General features: G+C 39.9%; 1 protein-coding gene across 2 annotated transcripts in view; it reads right to left on the reverse strand.

The window, feature by feature from the left end:
- Ints9 (integrator complex subunit 9) overlaps window positions 1-12,593 on the reverse strand; it is a 69,313-nt gene that overhangs the window by 34,551 nt on the left and 22,169 nt on the right. For both annotated transcript variants that reach the window (XM_070016765.1, XM_070016764.1), the window contains exons 2-3: window positions 10,015-10,142; window positions 2,358-2,418 (exon numbers count right to left, since the gene is read on the reverse strand). In XM_070016765.1, the coding sequence (XP_069872866.1) occupies window positions 2,358-2,418; window positions 10,015-10,142 (189 nt within the window). The remainder of the gene's footprint in view (window positions 1-2,357; window positions 2,419-10,014; window positions 10,143-12,593) is intronic.

Consider the following 12,593-nt stretch of genomic DNA (forward strand, 5'->3'; position numbering starts at 1 on the left):
CTGACACCTATAACCCTAGCTATTCAGGAGGCCAAGATCTGAGGATCCTGGTTCAGTCCAGCCCAGGCAGGAAATTCTGTGAGACGCTTATCTCTAATTAACCACCAGAAAACTGGAAGTGGTGCTGTGACTCAGGCACTAGCCTTGAGTTGAAGAGCACAGTGACAGTGCCCAGGCCCAGAGTTCAAGCCCCCAGACAAAAAAAAAAAAAAAAAAATAGAATAATTGAAAGTGGAAGTATAACTCCGTACTCAGCTATGCTTTATCGTATGTCATGTCTGTCTGTCTCTGGATTCTCCCAAAGGTTGGCCCTGAGAAAAGGGTCTGAGGGCAATAAGTTTTTATGGGAGGTGCCATTTTTCCAGGAACTCCCATATAAACAAGGAAGGAGGCTGATAATGGATGTTATTAAGCCACATCCCATTTTTGAGCAACTAGAACTTATTCCTGTGGCAAAAACTCATGAGAAATGGTATAAAACGCACACCTCAGAATTCTCCTGGGGGGGAGGGCTGGTAAGTAAGTATCAGGCAGCTACTATTTACCAACAACTGCATAATGGGCAGCTTTAGACAGACACGTGCAGGCAGAGGCCCACAGACACAGGAGGCTGGAATTACGCTGGAGCACACTAAAAGGAAAAAGCCTGAGGGACTTCGGCTACAATGCCTCCAGAAGACACGAGAGTAGGTTGCTTCCTGTAGTGGCTCTTTGGACAAGACTGGGTGGAGTTTTTCTATCATCAAGATTCAAACTATTTATGATTTTAGAGCAAAAGCACCAGTCAGAAATTGGTGGGTACTATCCTTTCCTTTTGTAAGAAATGAAAAAAATGCCATTACAGATTCTTTCTATCATGCTTTTATTAGATACTAAACAAGTATTTCTATGTATTTATGTATCAGAATTTGAATATACCCTCAATCTTTACCTGAAAATTTTACAAGGGTCATATTAGAACCTCGAGAATATTTCTCCTCCCATATACTGTGCATACTGGTTCCTCTACTACAAGCACAAGGTAAGTTACATGAGTACTACTCACCTAGTGACTGACTGTGCCAAAGAGAGACCGAAAATAGTTCTTAATGACAGTGTACCTGCCAGCTAAAAACAAATGAGTAGTCATGACTCCCAGCTTGGGTAAAAATGACTAAAGACACAAAGGAAAAGGTGACCCAGTCCAAGAAGCACTGCACTCAATTCCCTGACTTACGGAATAGTAACCCTTTTGTACAACTCCTTTATAATAACAAAATTAATAAAAATGATTAAAGACAAATCACGGGAAGTTTCAAGCCTTTGCGTGACTTTAAATGAGCTCTGTGCTTCCTCCCTATAATGCACATCATTTGATACAGTCTGCTCTGTGGCTCTCCTTCCTGGCCTGCAGAGGCATATTTGCTATTCCAAACACTTACAATGTCACTTTCTTTTATTCACCACTCCCTTCTAATGAAATCCTCCCACATACACACGCAAGTCTTTCCACTGGTAAATGGGCTGCTTCTCGGGGAACAATGATTTATAGCTAGCAGGAGGCTTAGGCTGAAATCAGGTACATAGGTTCCCGAATGTCATGTAATTTTACAGTCAGCTTGTGAAGGAAATCTGGTTTCAAATTATGCATCTGGCTTGCACTTGAGCTTGGGGTGCGTTACAGGAATTAATTCTGGAAAAAAAGCACCTCTTCATTTAACAGTATCTATTACAAGAAGGAAATGTCTTACTGAGATGAATCATGTAAAACATCTTTAAATTCATTCAGTTTTTTTCAACTGTGAAACCCAGAGGAAGGATTTAGAGGACCAAGAATTGGCATAGAGAAGCTATAGTTCTTAAACTTCCGGTGTCTCTGATTTGATCTTTTACTTAACTATATAATTTTTGTAGTGTTGGTATTACATTTAAGCTGGCTGACCAAACAGTTAATAAGCATCACCTTTGAAACCCTAGTTGCTATTCTGAAAATAATTATTTTCTTTCTGGGGTGAGAAAAAATATTAGCAGCAGACATATTTAAGATGTTTATATCTGTACATAGTTGATTTGAAGGCAAACACTAAGATTCTCTTCGGAAGTGGCCCTGTAGCTCAAGTGGTAGAGCACTAGTCTTGAGCACAAAGAGGCCTGGGGACAGCACCCAGGCCCTGAGTTCAAATCCCCTAACTGACAAAAAAAAAAAAAGTTATCAAGTATTAAAGACCCTAGACCCTAGTATGGACCTTGGAGTTTGGGGGAAGAATATACATTTAAAAAAAAAAAAAAAAGCATAGGTAGCCAGGGTGGCTCCAGACAGGATAAGATGGATTCTTGTGGGGTGTAGGTAGGCTTCAGTTTTTTGTCTTGGAGATTACCTTGTCCAAGAAAGCATTTCCATCCTTCAGGGACCAGCCAGGGAGATTAGACAGCCTGGGACTGCAAAACAAAAATTAAATTATCCTAAATAGATTATAATCCTCAGTGACTTCATAGTGATTGTACTGTCTCCACAAAGTTAAAAAAAAGTTTGTAATTACTGGCAGCAATAGTCACCCAAAATAAAATAAAGAGATAAGAAATAAACATGTTATTAAGTTTAAAAACTATGTACCAGGATTAAGAATTGTATGTGGTAGCACATGCCTATAATCCCAGCCCAAGAAGCAGAGGCAGGAGGATCAGTGAATTCAAGGCTTTGCCTGGGTATATACATAGCAAGATCCCGTCACAAATAAACAAAAATTTCCATGACCAACTAAACTGAAAAAAAAAAATACTGCGGCAAAACAATATTAAGTTAAATAGTTTAGCACAAAATAATAAAGAAAAAGGCAAATGAGGCATTTTAGTATGAGTAGACTTCACCTTGTTTGTGTGTGACATTACCTTTCAGAGGCAGCAGAACAGCTGCATGTTGGATGAGAAGACAGACCCACAATTCTGAATTCTAACCACATATACTCCTCCCTGCGTGCAACACTCGCCACCTGCAGCTTGAGTTTCCAATCAGGGAAACAAAGCTAGTTTAACAACTGTTACCAAATGATTCCCTATCTAGGTGGATAGTTTCTAGATCACATGTCTGCAATCTAGTTTCTAAATTACATGTATGCAATTTCATATACATATATCAAGAAGACTGAATTCAAAAATCACTTCCAGTAATTGCAAGACTTATCTGTGTACATTAGTTGACTAGGAGGAGTATACTGGAAGCCCAAAATGGCAATACCTGAAAATGAAAAAAAAAAAAAACCCCAAACCACAAAACCCTACTCTATCCTCAGACAAATGAAAACTGTAATCACCAAGGAAATGTATGAAGAGAAAGCACAGCCAGTGCACAAGCAGGATGGCAAGAAGATTTCGACTTTTCACCTGGAAGTTAATGTCTGTCAAGTAAAAATTAAGGGCAGAGTAAAAATGTAAGACAAACACAATTCTATCATCAGAAACCCAAGTAGATGAATATAGTCATTCACTCTTTTTTTCTAAATAATTTAATCAGATTTTTGTACTGTACAATTAAAGAGAAACACAATATATGGATATCTTTCAATCTTCTAGGATAGATAAAAAATCTGAATAAAACATATGAGCATCCAATTTCAGGAAAACAGTCAGAATTTTGGGAATGACTTTGTTAGGTGCTGGAGGTTGAATATAGGACTGATGTGTCTGACCAAGCGTTATACTACTGAGCTACAATTCTAGCTGGGAATAATTTTTCTAAACAGAAAAGCTGTAAGAATGTAAGTATAATCAACTCCCAGATATTCTTTAAAGTAAATTAACTGTTTTTAACTTGCCTTTATTAGTCTAAAGCAAGAATTTCAGATTTCATACTTGACAATGAACATTACTACTGGAATAATCAAATTTTATCCATGTGTATATATCTATATATACACACACACATATATATATATATATATATATATATATATATCCAATAACCATCTTAACAAACAGAATATTCTGCTTTACCCTCTCAAAAACGTATTATTACCATTAGCTCTTGTTAAAAAATCAAATAAATTCTTATCTCTTGAGAAATATACTATCAGATCATATTTTAAAAAGTGTGCATCTAATACAAGTGTAATGACAAGACAATGTGGACATTATTCTCATTTCATGCATGCCAGCTCTCTCAAACAAGGCTATAAATACCCACTTCTACTTACAAAGAGAACCGAGACAAAGGACATACACTCTGTCCTCATCAGACGTGCACAAGTGAGATGACTGATGCAGTTAGCTGTCCCGGACAAATGGTTAGAAACAGTATGTTGTTTATCAGAAATAAGCTTTTTTTTTTTTTTTTTTTACCAGTTTTGAGGCTTGAACTCAGGGCCTTGGCACTGTTCCTGAGCTTCTTTTGCTCAAGGTTAGCACTCTATCACTTGAGCCACAGCATCACTTTTGGCTCTTTCTGTTTATGAGGAATCAAACCCAGGGCTTCATGCATGCTAGGCAAGCACTCTACCACTGAACCACATTCTCAGCCCCCCACCTCCTTTTTTTGTGCCATTACTAGGGTTTGAACTCAGGGCTTAGGTATTGTCCCTTACTTTCTGGTAGTTAATTGGAGGTAAGAGTCTTATGAAGGGGCTGGGAAGGTAGCTCAGCAGTAGAGTGCTTGCCTTGCAAGCATGAGGCCCTGGGTTCGATTCCTCAGCACCACATAAACAGAAAAAGCCGGAAGTGGTGCTGTGGCTCCAGTGGTAGAGCACTAGCCTTGAGCTGAAGAGCTGAGGGACAGCTTTAGTCCCAGAGTTCAGGCCCCATGACCGTCAAAAAATTAAAAAAAAAAAAATGTCTTATGGACCTTTCTGCCTGGGCTGGCTTTCAACTATGAGCCTCAGATCTCAGCCTCCTGAGTAGCTTAAGATCACAGATGTGAGCCACTGGCACCCAGCCTTAGTCTCCATAATCAAAGCCTTCTATTAAATACACTCATATTTATTTTGGATTCAGGACAAGAGATGGGATTTAATACTTGAAGGAAAGCAAGACCACATCTGAACAATACAGGCTAAGTGTGCCTAATCTAAAATGCTTTGAACCTACAAGTATTTCAGATTTTGGAGCACTTAGATTTTGGAACATTTACACAGATGTTATTGGTTAAACATCCTTAATCCAAAACTCTAAAGTCTAAAATATTCTAAATATAAAACTTTTTTCTAACAATGTCTACAAATCTCAGAGAACTTCAGGTTAGGGTTACAAATGGCAAAGGTGCTAACTGAAGACATGAAACTATCTGCTTAATCCGTTCCCACAAATAAACCACAAGGGAAAGGACTTATTATTTTGATCCTAATGATTATACAGTTTTAATGTAGGAAAATTTGTAAACATGCTGGTGGTTCACGCCTGTAATCCTAGCTACTCAGGAAGCTGATATCTGAGGATCGTGGTTTGAAGCCAGTGTGGGCAGGCAAATCTATGAGACTCTTATCTCCAATTAAACCAAAACCTCCAGGAGGGGAGCTGTGGCTCAAGTGGTAGAGCACTAGCCTTGAGCAAAAAAGCTCAGGGACAGCATCCAGGCTTTGAGTTCAAGCCCCAAGACAGGCATAAAAACTAAGCAAAGGACCTTGTAAACAGACCTCACCACAGAAAAATATACTTAATAAAATATGAGGGGTGAAACCAGTAGAAAAATTATGATTAGAATGAACATATCTTTGCATTACTGCTTTACAACTATTTCTTAAAGAAAGAAATGGTTTCCACAGGGGTACCAAGTACCATAGAAGTTGCCTAAGGAGGGGCCAGTCTAGGTGGCATCAGAAGATTTCCCTGGGATATGATGCTTAAGCAGGGTCAAGGGGAAACTTGGTCAAGGAGCAGGGTTCCTAGGACACTGAGAAAGAAAGCAGCTATTAGGCCCAGAAAATCCTCCTGGCATTTTTCACTAGACTTTTGGCAGGGCTAGCTCACGGCTCAGGGGTAGACCACTTGCCTTGCATGCATGAGGCCCTGGGTTCGATTCCTCAGCACCACATAAGCAAAAAGAAAAAAGCTGGAACTGGCGCTGTGGCTCAAGTGGTAGAGCGCTAGCCTTGAGCTGAAGAGCTGAGGGACAGCGCCCAGGCCCAGAGTTCAGGCCCCACAACTGGACCCAAAAAAAAAAAGATAATGCAAGTGAAACTTCAGAGAGTTCATATACACTCTCCTAGTCCCCTGACCACCTAGAATACTAGCTCCAAGTCTACCTGGCATAAAACTGGTCACCTCAGATGATCTGAAAGATGACCTGGTGCTCCTTGGGGTGACGGAAGCTGGGATGGGAGGGGATAAATAGCCTTCCAGGCCAGGCGCTGGTGGCTCAGACCTGTGATCCTAGCTATACAGGAGGCTGAGATCTGAGGATTGCGGTTCAAAGCCAGCCTGGGGAAGAAAGTCCTTGAGACTCTTCTCTCCAATTAACCACCAGAAAACTGAAAGTGGTGCTGTGGCTCAAGTGGTAGAGTGCTCCCCTTGAGCTGAAGAGCTCAGGAACAGTGCTCAGGCGCAGACTTCAAGTCCCATGATAACTACCAGCAGCACCGCCAACAAAAGAGCCTTCCAGGCTGGAAAAACAGGAGTTTTTACTCTGAGGCAGGAGATAAGATGAAACAAAGGGCAAGAGGTAGAGTAAGGGGAAGCCTTTAGAGCGCATGCATAAACCTAATATATCAAGATGAGTTTGTCGTCTACTCAAGAGTAATGTAAAACACTGAGAGGTTTTAGACAAGTAAGAGACAAGTTAAAACTGTGTTTCTGAAGGATGATTCTGGGAAAATGGAATCATGTGCCTTTGAGACACCAACATGGGTGGTATTCATATCAAAAGTAAGAATGCCAACCTAATCAGGAGGAAACAAAAATTTAAAGATGTTATATAAAAGAACTGGCTTTTATTTCTGAAAGTGTGAAGGTCATAAAAGAACAGATGGAGTGAGAAACTCTTCCAAATTAAAGTAGACTGAAAACATGACTAAATTCAGTGTGCCTTCTGGGTGGGATCCTGGATCAAAAATTCTCCTTTCATGCTAAAGAGCTTTACAGTGAAATTTTAAGTAGCAAAATTGGGGAAATGCAAAGTAAAATTTCTGATTTTGATAACTGTGCCACAGTTATAACTAGTTAGGGAAAAAACTGTGAGAAGGTAGATAGGGTGGGATTCAGAGAGAATAAAGTGATTCATTCACTATCACAAATATTTAATGAGCAGGAGCTGCTACATAACCAAGAACTGTTCTAGGCTCTGGGAATATGCCGGAGAACAAACAAAATTCTTCAGGAAACATACTTAGTGGAGAAGAGAGAAGATAATTAATGTGGAATTGTAATGCACCTACGGGAGCTATAAAGAGAAATACAGAAGGATGAGGGGATAGGAAAAAAGGAAAATACTATTTTCAGAAAGCACATTCCTAAAGTTTCTGAGTTTAAGGAGACTTATCAACTTGGCAACTGCCACCATCTAAGTAACTTTCCTCTGAGAGCAAAAGACCACGAGAGGGGAGGGAAGAGGAGGAGTAGATTCCACTGCTGAGCGAGAGCTGTGGACAAAGAACTACCAGGTGAAGAGTGAACACATGGCTGGATCTGACACTGGTCACCTAGGAAAGAGTAGGCTGAGTCCTCACAGGAAATCGTCTAGAGTCTATTTTATTTGTTAAAGCTAGTATCACAAGTGTGTGTGTGTGTGTGTGTGTGTGTGTGTGTGTGTGTGTGTGTGTGTGTGTGCGTGTGTGTGTGCACTTATGTACATACACATATTTTTTTCCTCTTTTTTTTGGGGGGGGGGTACTGGGGTCTGAATTCATGATTTCACACTTGGTAGCAGGTGCTCTACTGCTTGAACTATGCCTCCTGCCCCTTCAGGTCTGGTTATTCTTGAAACAAGGCCTTCTTTGTAATCCAGGTTGGTTTGGACTGTGACCTTCCCATTTCTACTTCCTGCTGTCGCTGGACAGACATATGCACAGGCATGGGGTCCCAGGCTGTCCTGTGAGCCTTCCTGATCTCAGCCTCTCACAGCAGAGATGACAAGCGAGAGCCACAGACACCTGCCTCTGTTTTCTTAAGGCAAGTAGAGTTAAGTCTTCACTCTTGACACACTTCAAGTTCTACTCAGACGAGAAAGTAGTCTTGTTAATGTTAGTGCACAGGGCATATTTTTCATAAACTCCAAATGAATTAATGATTTTCTGTTTGTGAGGAAACATATTAAAATTCCAGACAGGGGCTAGGCAGGTGGCTTAGTGGTAGAGCGCTTGACTTGCATGCATGAGGCCCTGAGTTCGATTCCTCAGCACCACATAAGCAGAAAAAGCCTGAAGTGGTGCTGTGGCCTTGAGCTGAAGAGCTGAGCCCAGTGCCCAGGACCAGAGTTCAAGCCCCACAATCAACAAGACAAAAAGAAAAAAATTCCAGACAATTTTTACAAGAAATAAACTGTCATGCCGCACACCAGTGGCTCACACTTATAATCCTAGCTACTCAAGAGGTTGAGATCTGAGGATCGTGGTTCAAAGCCAGCCTAGACAGGAAACTACGTAAGACTCTTATCTCCAATTAACCACCAGAAAACTGGAAGTAGCACTGTGGCTCAAGTGGTAGAGTGCTAGCCTTGAGCTGACGAGCTCAGGGACGAAAGAAAGAAAGGAAAGAAAGAAAAGAAAGAAAGAAAAGAAAGAAAGAAAGAAAGAAAGAAAGAAAGAAAGAAAGAAAGAAAGAAAGAAAGAAAGAAAGAAAGAAAGAAAGAAAGAAAGAGAAAGAAAGGAAGGAAGGAAGGAAGGAAGGAAGGAAGGACCTGTTAGTCATGTAAATTACCCTTCACTGAATTTGGATGGTATCTATAGATAGTAAATACACACACACATTTTTTTTTTTTTTGGTTGGTTGTGGGGCTTTAACTCTGGGCCTGGACACTGTCCTTCAGCTCTTCAGCTGAAGTCTAGCGCTCTACCATTTGAGCCACAGCACCACTTCTGGCTTTTTCTGTTTATGTGGCACTGAGGAATAGAACCCAGGGCCTCATGCATGCGAGGCAAGCACTCTACCACTGAGCCACCTTCCCAGCCCCCAAGTAAATATATTTCTAAGTGCTGGGTATAGTTATAACTGAATTCCATCAGCAATGTCTAAAATGCAATCTGGAATTATTGCTGATACGCATCCCCACACCACCTTACTGTATCCTTTATCTCAGGAAAGTCAATGGTTGATTATAATTTTCTAGATGGTTCATGGGGTTATCATTATGAATAATCACTGTACTCAGTGATGTCTTTTAGGAATGACGAAGATAAATTACATGGTTTACTCAGCTTGCTAAGCTTTTAAGCTCTTAAAACTGCTTTAGATGGCTTTTCCATCTCCTCTTTATGTGCTATCATTTTTTTTCTATAGTGAGTATATCTGATTCTAAAAGTCACTTTTCTTACAAACTACCACTTCTAAATAGTAGTAAGCTGAGAAGCTAATTTCCTACTATGAAACTTAGTTAAGTGTAAATAGTGCTGCATGCATGCCCCAGGCAGTCCACCTCATTGAAGACATAGGCTTGGGCTATGTATATGATGCAATGACACCTAAAGTAGATTAATATGAAGACAATGCAGGTGGTTATGGAAAAGAAAGAAATATCAGATTCTATGATACAGTCCCTGAAAATGTAGTTAAAAGATCCTAAAATTCTATTATTTAGTTTATTAGCTAGGCATGATCAGTTCTTAAATAAATCAGCAAGATGGATGAAAAATGTGACCTCAGTTGCACTGAGCAGTTGCAGGAACATTTTACAGAAGCCCAGAAGAAGTTATAGGAAAAGAGGTCAATCAATAAATCAATGGAACACTTTCTAACACGCAGCCAAAGGAAAATATTTTGATAAAGAACATTTTTAAGGGGATTCAGCAAACTTATTGGATGACACACAAGGCAGTAGTTATCTCCACAGTAGTTGGGGACTATTTCTTCAGCTAATTAAAGTTCATCTTGTCTCAGATACGTCACAACAGCACATACCTCTGAACAAGGGGCAAAGGAAGGAAGTTGAGGGTAGAAGTCACATCCAGTCCACAGTCCAGCATAATGGTGGTTGATTTGAATTTGAGCACATTGCATGGCAAAGTTGGGTGTCCTGACAGGCAGTACTGAAAAAATAAATTACTGTAATCAACAATCAGTTACAGAATCAGTTCAATAAAGTGAATGAAGTAAAACTAATATTCTTTTAAGAATAGCATAAAGTTCATTCAGCCAAATTTCTATGTGACTTTCTTCCTTCTACGATTTGCTTAGCAGAGCCAACTACTCAGAAGTCTCATAGATGCCTTTTTTTTTTTTTTTTTTTTGGTGGTACTGAAGTTTGTGAACCCAGACTTCACACTTGTTATGTAGGTACTCTATTGCTAAGTCCCCCCTCCAGTGTTTTTTGCATTGGTTATTTATATTCCATTATATTATTTTTTTTTGGTGCCAGTCCTGGGGCTTAAACTTGGAGCCTGAGTGCTATTCTTGAGCTTTTATGTTCAAGATTAGCAGCCACAGATCCACTTGTAACTTTTTGTGGTTAACTGGAGATAAGAGTCTCACAGACTTTCCTGCTCAGCCTGGCTTTGAACGTATTAGAATATGGATGATCAACATACAAAACTGAAGCTCAAAGGATTTTAGCCAAAGAAGTTAGCTGAACTAATTTTCATTTGTTACTGTCATCAAAGGACAAAGAAAGGTGCAAATCACTTTATATAGAAGAATCCTTTTCAGAGCAGTTACTAAAGGGGGCCAACACTGACATCATTCGCACAGATGAGGAAACTGTGCATCTTGTCTGAGAAGATGCTCAGTGGGAGTCTTGGACGTCCAGGGTCCCATCCTGCTTTCCCCAGACTGTACTGCCCACATGGGTCACCTGACTGCACTAAGATCCACAGTGACTGCCCACCCATAGAGTAGCTAGAGTCAGAGCGGAGCCTCTAGTCTCTTCCCTACCATCTGCCTCTGAGAGAGAGTGAGGGTTACAAGACCAATCCACAAAAACAGAAGTCTGATGAGAAATAAGTCTATATTACAAATTCTTCAAAAATAGAGGACAGGAAAATGTGACATACATACAATCAAAGCAATTCAATTATTTCATGCTCCTTATCTTTCATTTTTGTAACAGATGTACTTTTGTGTATTTGCCATTTTGGGTGCTGCTTTTCAAACTCATGATGACTGTGTTTTTCTTGTCGATACTACATTACACTTCATGTTTGCTGGCTAAGTAAATACTCCATCATTTGTTTAGTGAGTCATTCCCTCGTTGTTGAACCCCCAGGCTGCCTCCAGGTACAATATTACAAACACCGTTGTGCTGACCACTTTAGTGTTTGGAGTTTTCTCCATATTGGTTTATTTCTTTAGAGGATTCCCAGAAGTGGCATTAACTAGGTCAGTAAAATATGAGCACTTTATGGCTCTTAAAGCCTGCTGCCAAAATGCTTTCCAAAAAAGGCTGCACCTATTTACAATGTCGTTGGTAATCCATCAGAAGACCTGTTCCGCTGCTCATCCATTACAGTCAAGCCACTTAGTATCTCATTGGCTGCAGCTATAACCTTACTATTAGCAAATCTAGTGGTAATTGGATGTTCCTAACCCAGGAAAGTCAACCACATGATAAATGGTGTTAGTGACTGACTGTTGAGAGGCAGTTTGGTGACATTATAGGGGTTTGTTGTAAGAATGCCCAGGCTCTAATCTTAGTCACAGTCATTATTAATGTATGATTTTGCAAGGACAGCTTTTCCTCATTTGTGAGATACAGTCATGGAACTGGTCTGTGTAGGGCTGTGAGGACTGATGAAGAATGGACCTAGTGCCTGACACACTATCATCCAGGGATACAAGTCAGGAGTCACCTAAGCTTACAGGGGGGAGTTTGCATTGTGCAGTGGCATTCACTAATGCCATAAATTGCTATAATCTGCTAAGACTTGGTGAAGTCTTTTTTATTTATGCTTCTATAACAGAAGAAACTTAGGTCTCCTATGACTACCACCAGAATCACCAGCACCAGCACCACCAGCACTACACCAGCACCACTATCACCACCAGCACCACCTGGCCTATTCTTTGTGGTTTTTGCTTCAGTAATGTTTTCCTAATATATTTATTCATGTTTCATTTTACTCCCCTACATCCCCTTGTCTAAATTACCTTCTCATATTTTGATTTCCAAACAGATTATTTTAGGTCTATTCCTCAGATTTATCTTACACTTTGCTAATTCCTTGTTTAGTGGTATCAAATCTGCTATCAACCGATCTCTCTTTCTCATTTCCTTTCCCTTCCTCAGTCCATGAAAGCAGTTGAAATAGTTTTAAGAAGGAGGGAGGAAAGATGAGGGAGAATTTGGAGGGGATGAGTTTGATGGGTATATTACATGCATATATGGAAATGTTACAAGACAACCTACCTTGTACAACTAACATATGCTAATAAAAAGTTTACCCTAGCAATTCTCTCCAAAGTAATTTTTGATAGTACTTAAAAGTAGGAAGCTTACATTAAGTAAAAAGTTAAGAAAACACAGTAATTAAAGACACTTTATGTTT

Source organism: Dipodomys merriami, unplaced genomic scaffold (genome assembly GCF_024711535.1).
Source record: "Dipodomys merriami isolate MVZ:Mamm:240054 unplaced genomic scaffold, mDipMer1.0.p SCAF_12, whole genome shotgun sequence".
Lineage (NCBI taxonomy): Eukaryota > Metazoa > Chordata > Mammalia > Rodentia > Heteromyidae > Dipodomys > Dipodomys merriami.